Source organism: Meles meles, chromosome 13, assembly GCF_922984935.1.
Source record: "Meles meles chromosome 13, mMelMel3.1 paternal haplotype, whole genome shotgun sequence".
NCBI lineage: Eukaryota > Metazoa > Chordata > Mammalia > Carnivora > Mustelidae > Meles > Meles meles.
Window position 1 is genome coordinate 28,247,078 of NC_060078.1, and position 12,300 is coordinate 28,259,377.

The 12,300-nt window shown below is 40.3% G+C and overlaps 2 protein-coding genes across 2 annotated transcripts in view; one reads left to right on the top strand and one right to left on the bottom strand.

The window, feature by feature from the left end:
- The window catches only part of CTNNA3 (catenin alpha 3), a 1,394,003-nt gene that overhangs the window by 694,119 nt on the left and 687,584 nt on the right, over positions 1–12,300 (bottom strand). The window lies entirely within an intron of this gene.
- On the top strand, positions 2,503–5,574 carry LOC123955366. The gene is made up of 2 exons (XM_046027321.1): positions 2,503–3,319; positions 4,801–5,574. Exons 1-2 carry the CDS (start codon positions 2,534–2,536, stop codon positions 4,969–4,971), a joined length of 957 nt encoding a protein of 318 aa, XP_045883277.1. The 5' UTR covers positions 2,503–2,533; the 3' UTR covers positions 4,972–5,574.

Below are 12,300 nucleotides of genomic sequence, written 5' to 3' on the forward strand. Positions count from 1 at the left end.
CCTGTGCTCTCTCTCTCTCTTTCGTAAATAAATAAGATCTTTTAAAAAATGCATGTAAACTGGGGAATTTAACAAAAATAGAGTACTTCTAGGAATAAAAATATTATTATAGCAATATTTCTGGTTCCAAGAGACACAAGAGAAATAATCTACCCACTTGGGTTCCAGGATCTTCCCTGCCCACCCTCTCACACAACTGGTGACTTCCCATTGGCTAAAGGTGTGGAGAAGCTCTTTCTCCGTTCTCACTCATTTACCTCAGGGTGCCAGGGTAGTTCTTTGAGATCCTCAAAATATTGCTTGATATCCTTTTAACTGAATATATTGTGATTCATGGGGCAGTTGGGATAGGTTACCTTGTGATGTCCTCCAAAACTCTAGTCTACACCCTAAGAGTGGCTGGGGCCTCTGTAATTCCTTAGGGACAAACTTCAAAGGGCTATCATTCTTAGAGCTGTGATGTGAGACAAGATTTAGGGACTGAGCCTTGCAGAGATCAATGATCAGCTTGCTATCTCAGAAATGGGTAGTTGGTTATGAGAGGGCTCTGATAAGAGAATGTGAATGCATGCAGAATTTGTTCTAAATTTGGAATCCAAGCATATTTTATTTATGATGTGTTGTGAGCGGCTCTCCTAGAGCAAGTTGAGCAGGTGGTAGCAAAGGCTCCCTGGTCCTCGGTCGGAGGGCACTCATGGCTAATCCCCTGGGCTCGTTAAGGCCCTGTTGTTTGCCTTAAGATTATTCTCCCGTGTTCTGCTGTCATTCTGAAAGCGGACCTTGTGGTCTACCCTGCAGCTGCATTTTCTATAATTATGACTGACACATCCTGTACATGAGACATGTCTCGTCTTTGCGCAAAAATGCTGTGGTAATCACTTATGAAACAGAAATATGCTATGGTAATCACTTATGAAACAGATTATAAGAGTATGTGCTTAATAAAGAACTTTGTCACTTGTGTCAGTCGGCCTGGTGTCCCTCGCGTGTTCTTCGCATTCCCTTTCCCCCAGGATTCTCCCTCTTTTTCCCCTTTCTTTTCCCCTTGCTGTTTGTCGTGCGGGCACGACAAGTGGCGCCCGAACAGGGACGTCTCGGGAACGAGGTGCTGCTTTCGATTCAGGTAAGGGAACTCGGTTGGCCCGGGACGCCGCGAGTAAAATGGGACTTTCGCAATCAGCGGAGTCCACTTATTTCATGCAAACTTTGCAGACTCTCCTCAGAGAAAGGGGGTCAAGAATCTCCAAAAAGGAGCTTGAGGGACTTTTTAAAATGATACATGATTTTTGTCCCTTGTTCCCTAAGGAAGGGAGTGTAGACCTTAAACATTGGCGCCGCGTCGGACAGGAGATTAAGAACCAAATTTTTGCTAGGGGTGCTGACGCGGTGCCCCCTCGGACCATGACTACCTGGTCCGTCATTCGTGATTTGTTGGACCCTTCTCATAGTATAGTCTTAGTTTCTCCAAAACCTGGCTCGCCTGCGGGCAGTTTAGCCCCTACTCAGGCGGATGAATATTTATCTGAAGAGCCTGATTATATAGAACTGACTCCCCCCTTATATCGGGGGTCCCCTATGTCAATATCTTCTGACTCTTCTTGATCAGGGTCCCATTTAGGACATCTTACAGATGATTTTCCTCCCCCTCCTCCAAATGTTCTATCAGGAGGGGATGAGTTTGGGGATGATGATGTGTATCTAGATGATGATAATAATAATGACGTTTTTAACCTTTCCTCATCTCCTCAGCCCTTACGTTCCTTTTTGGATAAGGGAGAGGACGACCTTGGTAATATTCCCTTGGAAGGATTAACCCTTTCCCCTCCTAAAAGGACACCTCCCACATCAGATCCCGAACATAATGCCCAATGGAAGAAACAACGTTTCAAATTGCCCCCTCCTAGTAGGCCACCCTTGCCTGCTCCCGGAAAGGTATGTCCAGTTATTCGTTCTGCTCAGGACGAACAAGCTCTGACCTTTTCTGCCATAGGTGTCACTCCCTTGCAACGTGCCTTATACGGTCTCCCCCCCAGTCCATGTTATCTTGGGGCCAAATTAAGGCCATGTCAACAAAGGCAGTACTCCTTTTAAAGGAACAGAATCAACCATGCACCCCTTCTATGCTCTTTCTGGCTTTTATAGCGTTGATTACCGCAAACACAGAAGCTGCCCCTTATTGGGCTTATCTACCTGATCCCCCTCTTGTTCAACCTGTTACCTGGAATGATGCCACACCTCGAGTGCATACTAATTTCACTTGGGGATTTAGAGGCCTTAATGATTATAATGTCGGAGAGACGGTGGCTCGCCCTTTTGATTGGCAAGCTCGAGCCACCACCCCCCCTATTTGCTTCCAGTTCTTTACCGATGATAACCCCACTTACGGATATGTATCCACTGCTAAATATTCTCGAGCTTTATTTAGGGATCCTGGCACTACCGGGTACGTCCCCACACACTGAAGGGACCTACCACGCCCTGGAGTATTCTCGAATTTGTGCCCACAACTCCAGTCACCACTCAGAAATTCGGAATGCGTCCCCTGGGACATCCCCCTTGTGCAACTACCTATGCCTGGAAGAGATCCGACAGTTTGTGGACTGAGTGTGTCCAGGAGGAACCGTTGCTCCTTGCTCCCACTGGCATCGACTTTCCTCTTACAGACTGGTCCAAAAGGAAGAAAGAAGAAATGAGCATCCCCCATGTTCCTTTGCGTCCGACTGGACCTCGAGAAGTAAATTTTGGTCAGCTCCCTGGGTCTATGCTGTCCACCCCCCAGGGTATGTTTCATCCTGAACTTTGGAAACTTGTCGCTGCCATGGGGCCCATGCGAAACCAAGATCTTGTATCGGGCCAACTAACACTTCGTGCTTGTGTCCCGCATCCATTTCTGCTAGTCGTGGGGGTAAGAGTTGTTGCATCCGTGAGGGTTAATGATACAACCATGTATGATATCCATTGTCCTAGATGCAGACTAACCAATTGTATTCCTATAGATGCCATGCGTTGGCCTCGATCTCCCGTACATGTGTTCCTGGTAATGCAGCCACCTTTTATTCTTCTCCCTGTTGAAATCGAAGGCCCCTGGTATGCTAATTATGGCTATCAATTCGCTGTGGAATTAGAAAACCATTTGCGTAGACCTAAGAGATTTATTGGGCTTGCTATAGCTGGTGTTACTGCTCTGATATCTCTAATTGCCTCAGCCACAGTTTCTACTGTGGCCCTCAGTAATACCATCCGTACTGCTACCCATGTTAATCAGCTGTCCAAAAATGTTTCAGCCGCTCTACATATACAACAAAATATAGACCAAAAAATCTTAGCCTCAACTCTATGGTCAACTAATCTTCGACAAAGCAGGAAAGAATGTCCAATGGAAAAAAGACAGCCTCTTCAATAAATGGTGCTGGGAAAATTGGACAGCCACATGCAGAAAAATGAAATTGGACCACTTCCTTACACCACACATGAAAATAGACTCCAAATGGATGAAGGACCTCAATGTGAGAAAGGAATCCATCCAAATCCTTGAGGAGAATGCAGGCAGCAACCTCTTCGACCTCAGCCGCAGCAACATCTTCCTAGGAACAACGGCAAAGGCAAGGGAAGCAAGGGCGAAAATGAACTATTGGGATTTCATCAAGATCAAAAGCTTTTGCACAGCAAAGGAAACAGTTAACAAAACCAAAAGACAGCTGACAGAATGGGAGAAGATATTTGCAAACGACATATCAGATAAAGGGCTAGTATCCAAAATCTATAAGGAACTTAGCAAACTCAACACCCAAAGAACAAACAATCCAATCAAGAAATGGGCAGAGGACATGAACAGACATTTCTGCAAAGAAGACATCCAGATGGCCAACAGACACATGAAAAAGTGCTCCACGTCACTCGGCATCAGGGAAATACAAATCAAAACCACAATGAGATATCACCTCACACCAGTCAGAATGGCTAAAATTAACAAGTCAGGAAATGACAGATGCTGGAGAGGATGTGGAGAAAGGGGAACCCTCCTCCACTGTTGGTGGGAATGCAAGCTGGTCCAACCACTCTGGAAAACAGCATGGAGGTTCCTCAAAATGTTGAAAATAGAACTACCCTATGACCCAGCCATTGCACTACTGGGTATTTACCCTAAAGATACAAACATAGTGATCCGAAGGGGCACGTGTACCCGAATGTTTATAGCAGCAATGTCTACAATAGCCAGACTATGGAAAGAACCTAGATGTCCATCAACAGATGAATGGATCAAGAAGATGTGGTATATATACACAATGGAATACTATGCAGCCATCAAAAGAAATGAAATCTTGCCATTTGCGACGACGTGGATGGAACTAGAGCGTATCATGCTTAGTGAAATAAGTCAATCGGAGAAAGACAACTATCATATGATCTCCCTGATATGAGGACATGGAGAAGCAACATGGGGGGGTAGGGGGATAGGAGAAGAATAAATGAAACAAGATGGGATTGGGAGGGAGACAAACCATAAATGACTCTTAATCTCACAAAACAAACTGGGGGTTGCTGGGGGGAGGTGGGATTGGGAGAGGGGGAGCGGGCTATGGACATTGGGGAGGGGAGGCGAACCATAAGAGACTATGGACTCTGAAAAACAACCTGAGGGTTTTGAAGGGTCGGGGTGGGAGGTTGGGGGAACAGGTGGTGGGTGATGGGGAGGGCACGTTTTGCATGGAGCACTGGGTGTTGTGCAAAAAGAATGAATACTGTTACGTTGAAAAAATAAATAAATAAATATTATTAGTATATTAAAAAAAAAAAAAAAATCTTAGCCCTCTTAGATGGTCTAGAGGAAGCAGTGGAGTTCTTAGGTTCGCAACTATCAATATTAAAAACACAAATGTCTTTAATATGTCATGGTGCATTTCAACATATTTGTGTCACACCTTTACCAGCGACGAATTATTCTTGGCCCAAAATCCAAAATCATCTTAAAGGCATATGGCATGATGCAAATGTTAGCCTTGACCTTCTCGAACTCCAAAAGAGTATATCTGCCATTGGGCATGCCCACCTTGACATTGCTAACCCCTCTGACCTTGCTCGTTCTATATTGCATACTATGCAGGGTTTTAACCCAGGTAACATGCTGCAACATACCTTTTGGTATCTTCTGGGACTAATAATCTTACTAGGAATTTTATTTGCTATATGGTGTTGTTTCTACAATGTATGGAAACATTTCTTGCAACATGTTAATGCCCACCTACACTTTTGGCAATTAAAACAAAAAGGGGGAGATGTTGTGAGCGGCTCTCCTAGAGCAAGTTGAGCAGGTGGTAGCAAAGGCTCCCTGGTCCTCGGTCGGAGGGCACTCATGGCTAATCCCCTGGGCTCGTTAAGGCCCTGTTGTTTGCCTTAAGATTATTCTCCCGTGTTCTGCTGTCATTCTGAAAGCGGACCTTGTGGTCTACCCTGCAGCTGCATTTTCTATAATTATGACTGACACATCCTGTACATGAGACATGTCTCATCTTTGTGCAAAAATGCTGTGGTAATCACTTATGAAACAGAAATATGCTATGGTAATCACTTATGAAACAGATTATAAGAGTATGTGCTTAATAAAGAACTTTGTCACTTGTGTCAGTCGGCCTGGTGTCCCTCGCGTGTTCTTCGCATTCCCTTTCCCCCGGGATTCTCCCTCTTTTTCCCCTTTCTTTTCCCCTTGCTGTTTGTCGTGCGGGCACGACAATGATGTGAATTATAATCTAGTTTTATGACACTGGCTTTATTTTAGGTTGACACAAGAAATAATCACATGAAGCGTGTGCCTCTTCTATACAACAGTTACTGTGGATATCTACTATGCTTTTCAATGTTGCTTGTTGTAGCAATAAATTTTCTCTTAGTTGGAGTCAGGATGGCATAGATGGTGAAATGTAAAATAGTAGAAAATAGAATTAGGTAGAAATCCCAACTCTGCCACTTAAGAATTGAATGAACTTGAGAAAGTAGTTAAACTCTGCTGACCTCAAATCCTTCTGCAAAATGAGAAACATAATAACTTAAAATGAGGATTAAATGAGATGTTATCTATAATGGACCAGGCATAATTCTTGACATACAAAATAAAGCTCTTACTATCCATTACTTCTCTTCCTATGTTTTAGTGTTTTTTTGAGGAGCAATTCATTCAGGTACCTTGGGTATTGATTTGCATTTTTTTTTCCAGACGTGGATTAGGTTTTTGAAATAATACAGATTAGTAATTATAATAACAAAATGTGGCCATGTAGAATACTGACTAAGGCCAAAGGAATTAGAGGGACCTCATAGACCTGGGTTCAAATCTAGGTTCTCTTTAATTAGTTTTTGATTTGTTGGTTTCTCCCCAGTGTCATTTACGTACTCCTTTTCATCTGTCTACTCAACATTGGATTACTGCAGGATTTAGTTATTGGATCTAAACTTTTGTCTATCTATTCTCATTAACTGGACAATAACCAATAATATAGCCTTAAATAAAACTTCCAAATTTTTACCATCCAGACTGCAGATTTATTTGTCTAACTGGCTACCGGACATCTCTATTTGGCTGTCTAATAGGAATTTAAACTAATCTTGTTCAAAACCAATTTCATGGTTTTCCCTGACAAATAGACTTCTCAGAGTTCTCCTCGTTTCAATTAATGGCAACTTCTTTTTTTTTTTTAAGATTTTATTTATTTATTTGACAGAGAGAGATCACAAGTAGGCAGAGAGGCAAGCAGAGAGAGTGAGAGGGAAGCAGGCTCCCTGCCGAGCAGAGAGCCCGATGCGGGACTCGATCCCAGGACCCCGAGATCATGACCCGAGCCGAAGGCAGTGGCCTAAACCACTGAGCCACCCAGGCACCCCTCAATTAATGGCAACTTCTATCCCTCCAGTTGCTCAGGTCAAAAACTTTATAGTCAGTCTTATCTCTGTCTTTTATACTCTTCACCCAATGAACCCAAAATCTTGACACTTCACCTTTCAAAATGTATCTAGCATCATCCTACTTCTTATGGTCTTCTTGCTGCTCCCACCTTGGGTTATTGAATCTCTCATCACACTGCTTACACGGCCATCACCTTGGCCTTTCTGCCTCCTCACCTGTCCCTCAGCAGTCTATTCTTACCTTCTGGAGTGATCTTTTTAAAATTAAAGTTGAATCAAGTCACTCATCTATTCAATACCTCCCATATCTTGTTTCTTTAAGAGCAAAAACTCAGATCATTACAATGACATACAAAGTCTCAAATGAGACCACCTCCTCTATTTGACCTAATCTTTTTATCTCCCTTTTGTTCACTCTACTTCAAATACCTTGGCTATTGATTCAAGATATCAGGTATGTTTCCCCCCCTAGGGCCTTTGTACTTGCTGTTCTCTACCCCAGGATGCTTTTTCCTCAAATGAAAACATGTACCACCTTTTCACTCCTTCAGGTTTTTGCTCAAATGTCAATAAAGTCTCCTTGAGCTCCCTATAAAAAATTGATCTCTGCTTCCATTATCCTGTATCTCCATTTCCTCCTTTATTTTTTCTTAAGCATTTCTTACTATCTAATGTATTATTATTTATTTTTTATTGCCTCTTGCCCATTAAAATGTAAGCTCAATGGGGTCAGGGATTTTTACATATTTTATTCACTATTATTTCCAAGGCTTGGTACAACCAATATTTGTTGAATGGATTCATGAATCCCTATCAGGTTTTGTTAAAATTTAGTATGTTAAATGTTCAGTATAGTACTTTGTACATAGTAATTACTGAATAAATCATGGCTATAATTATTATTTAAGAACTAACTGAATCAGTACATTTTTTTTTGACACTGAAAAATTGGACCAGTCCTAGTACACCATTCATATCAGGAATTTCATTTTCCCCCAATTTAAGACTCTAATGACATTTTTATTTTTAATTGTGTTAAAATATTTCATTGGTCAAAAATAACTTTGTAAAACCAGAAAAAGTAAGCCTTCAGGAATAAATAGAAATTTGTTTTTAAATTAAAAAAATGCACCAAAAAAAAAACCTGTGTACACCTTGACCACCATTACTAGAGAGCTAACTTCTATTAGCCTAAAGGTTGTTAATGCAGTCTTTATGACTGAAGAGATTAACACGAAATTGATGAGAGTCTGCCAACAGGGTGAATGTTCCCAGAAAGATGGCAAGAGCAGCAAGATAAGATATTTAAGTCATCAACATTTCTTACTATTTCTTAGTGAAAATGTTAAATAGTTTGATCAACATTTGGCAGAATTACAATTCAGTCCAGAAATTAGTTTGTTAAAAATCATACAACTTCAAAAAGTCTAGTTCAAAAAGTGTTGCATTGCCCAACAACCATACACATCATGAAATGAATGAGAATCTAACCACAAGTGACCCTTACATTTGCAGAGGGAAAACCTATGAACTTCAGCAAACTGGGAATATATGTTAAAAATTTATTCATTATTTAACTAAAATTCAAATTTAACAGGGTGTGCTATATTTTATCTGAAAATCCTATTCACGGGAAAAATATGTTCTCCAGAAATTCTGTTAAACTATTGCTTTTTTAATTTGTTTCCTAAGAACAACAGTAGTATTGGTATTCATAGTACTAATTAATCAATTAATTAAAACACATTTCTTACATTAACAAAACAAAATTTTCTGACTGGTCTTTCTGAACTCATGACCACCAACTTCAAAAGAACTGTCTGTAATCCTACTACCTCTGTCTGGAATTTTTCCACTCTCCTAGATGACCATGTCCTAACTTTATTCTCTCCTTAATTATGCAACAACTCTACTACTGTCTTTTCTCTTTGTAGCTAATCTTGCTTCTCCTTTCATAGAAAAATAGTAGTGATTGGAAAAGATCTTCCATAAACTCTCTTCACATATATTTACTACTTTATATCTATAGCCATGGACTGTCTTCTTTATGTCTCTGTCCAGTATAACTCACCCTCCTTTTATGCACTAGATCCCATTTTGTCTCTAAGGGGTATTTCTACCAAAACTGGTGTCTGTCCCTCCTCTCAAATCAACTTTTGCTTCTTTAATGAATTACTTCCATCATCAATCAATCATATAATATTTTCAACCAAGAAGGAAGAAAAGAAGGAAGAAAGGAAGAAAATAAAGGATGGAGGGAAGGGGAAGAGTAGGAGAGAGACAGGAGGGTATCAAGGGGAGAAGGGGAGGGGGAGGAAGGAAAGAGAAAAACACTTCCTTTGACCTCATATCTTCCTTTCCTTATGATCGCATTTCTTTGCTTCCTCCTTTACAGAAATGTTGCTTAAAAGATTTACCCATACTTACTGCCCCCAATTTATTCCATCTTCTCTCTTTTCTTGAACCCACTCCAGTCAGGATTTTAAGCCTTCTCCCCTACTGAAACTGTTCCTGTCTATTTTACCAATAACTCCACCTATCTGAATCCAGTGGCAAACTCTCTTATTCTTACTCATCTTATTCTCTGTATTCATTTCCTAGGGCTGTCATAACAAAGTACCACAAACTACAAGGCCTAAAACAACACAAATGTATTATCTCAGCTCTGAATGCTATAAATCACAATTGAGATGTTGTTGGCAGGGCCATAGTCCCTCTGAAACCTATAGGGAAATCTTTTCTTGTCTCTTGCCAGCTTCTGGTTCTTTCTTAGCAATATGTGTCATATCCTGGTTTGCAGATACAAAACTCCAATCTCTGCCTTCATCATTACATAGTGCTTTTTCTGTCTCTATCTTCACATGGTTATCTTATTATAATGACCCCAGTCATACTGAATTAGGGACCCACCATACTCCACTATTGTTTCATCTTAATTAATTGCATCTATAAAGAATGTATTTCTGAATAAGGTCACATTCTGAAATATGGGGAGTTAGGACTTTAACATATCCTTTTGGGGGAACACATGATATCTCCATTTGAATGTTGGATAGCCATCTCAAGCTTAGCATATCCAAATTCAAACACCTGATATAGTCCCCCACATGTTCTGTATCCACAACCTTCCAGATCTTAACAATGACTATGTCACCCATCTAATTGTTCAGATATGGAAATCTGTGGAGTAATCATTTCTTCTTTTCTCTCTTCACACCACATCAGATCTATCAGAAAATCTTGTCAGCTCATTACTTCTCATCTGTTCCACTGATACCACTCTGGTCCCAGCCCACAGTATATCTTCCCTACACCATTACAGTAGCCTCTGACAGATTTCCATATAACCAGTACTACCTTCCTATAACCTATTCTCAACACAGATACCAGAATCATCCTATGAAAAAGCTGGATTATGTTATTTCCCAGCTTAAACTCCCTCCCTTTCTTTCAGAGGAAATGACAAAGTCCTTACAATGGCTTAAAAGTATGCTCCACACCTCCTTATCCACCATCCTCCCATGGCCATCCCAAACCAACACAGTATTTTTTGTAAATGTTTCAGAATTTAATCTTCCCATTTTAGGGGAATTTTCTCCTCAAAATTTTCCCCCACATACCTTCATGGCTCTCTCTCTCTCTCTCTCTCCCTTTTTCTCCTACCTCTCTAAGCCCTTGCAAAAATATCCACTTAGCAGTGAGACATTCTCTGCTAACTTTCTTTTTTTTTTTAATGGAATTAATCCTGTCCAGTACCCCTATCACTCCTCTTCTGCTTTATATTTTCACAGTAGCCCTAATACCATTTGAGACACTACAAATTAATAAAACTGTCTCTCTGGTTTTCTGTCTCTCTGGTTACTACTTTTCTCTCTACTAAAAACTAAGTTCTAAGAAGACAGAGATTTTTGTCTGTTTTTGTTTGTTTGTTTCCACAGCTAGAGCTGAAAGAAGGAATTATGAATCAATCTAGAGAAAACTGTCAAAAATTAAAGAGTTCAATCTGTATAGCAAGTTAAATGTCTGATGATCAGTGAATTCTTTTTTTTTTTTTCTTTTTTCCAGATTTTATTTACTTGGAGGCACCTGGGTGGCTCAGTAATTAAGCATCTGCCTTCAACTCAGGTCATAATCCCAGGGTCCTGGGATTGAGCCCCATGTCTGGCTCCCTGCTTAGTGGGAGACCTGTTTCTCCCTCTCCCTCTGACAGTGTCTCTCTCTGTCAAATAAATAAATAACATCTTTTAAAAATATAAAAGATGTTATTTATTTGACAGAAACAGACTCAGTGAGAAAGGGAACACAAGCAGGGGAAGTGGGAGAGGGAGAAGCAGGCTGCCCATGGAGCAGGAATCTTGATGCCAGGCTCGATCCCAGACCCCTGGGATCATGACTTGACCGGAAGACAGATGCTTAATGACTGAGCCACCCAGGAACTCCAGTGAATTCTTCCAGTAGGCAAAAAAATAATACATTATAATCTAGAAACCAGAAAGCTATCTATACTTATGTAGTCTTATATAAACATAAGAATCATTATATAATATAAATTAAACATAGCTTTCTTTTTTAAAATTATCATTAGTCTCCAAGGAATTTAGTCTAGTAAGGGTCTTTTCCCTTATTACTTATAGATTCTCTCTTATGTCACCTTAAGAAGTAACATTTTTTGCTGGTCAATCTTTGTTCCCCTTAATAGAAGATTAGAACTTGTGTAGTCACTTCAAAATACAAATTCAGCCTATACCTCTTCTGCCAAATGTCTCTGGTACTAATTTTATATTTTATATTAATTTTTTATCATATACAAAAGGTTAATCTTTTATACAAAAGGTTAATCTTTATTCTCTGTCCTGTTGAATACTTATCAGAAGTTTAATCTCTCCCAGACACTTTTCTATGAATATTTATAGGGTTGACATTGAATAATAAAATGAAATCCCATGATATTCTTGCCTGTTATATCTCAGATTGTTAAAAAAAAAGTGTCAATCAGCTTTATAGCACTAACCAAGTCACACATTTGAACATAGTTCAAGGGCCCTAAATTTACCAACCAAAAAGGAATAATTTTAGGGAATGCTTGGAAGTTGATAGGTAACTAGTGAAGTTCTTCATGGATATTGGATCATCTCTGTGCAGAGAGGAGCAGCTTTTGACCTCAGATCTAGCTGTGAAGTCAGATGAGACGGGGCTGATAGTTGGGAGCATTGGAGGGTCCTTTGGGAAACCACAGGTGCAGGCTGGTCATCTTTGGTGCCATGACTACAACAGGTCTAGAATCTGGGAGCATGACTCTTAACTGAGTGGAATCATCTGGACATGTTCTAACTCTCTTGACTCTTCCTGGTAGGGGGCAGAGCATAGCAATCAATGAAGACACTGCAGTTATTAGTAAAAAAA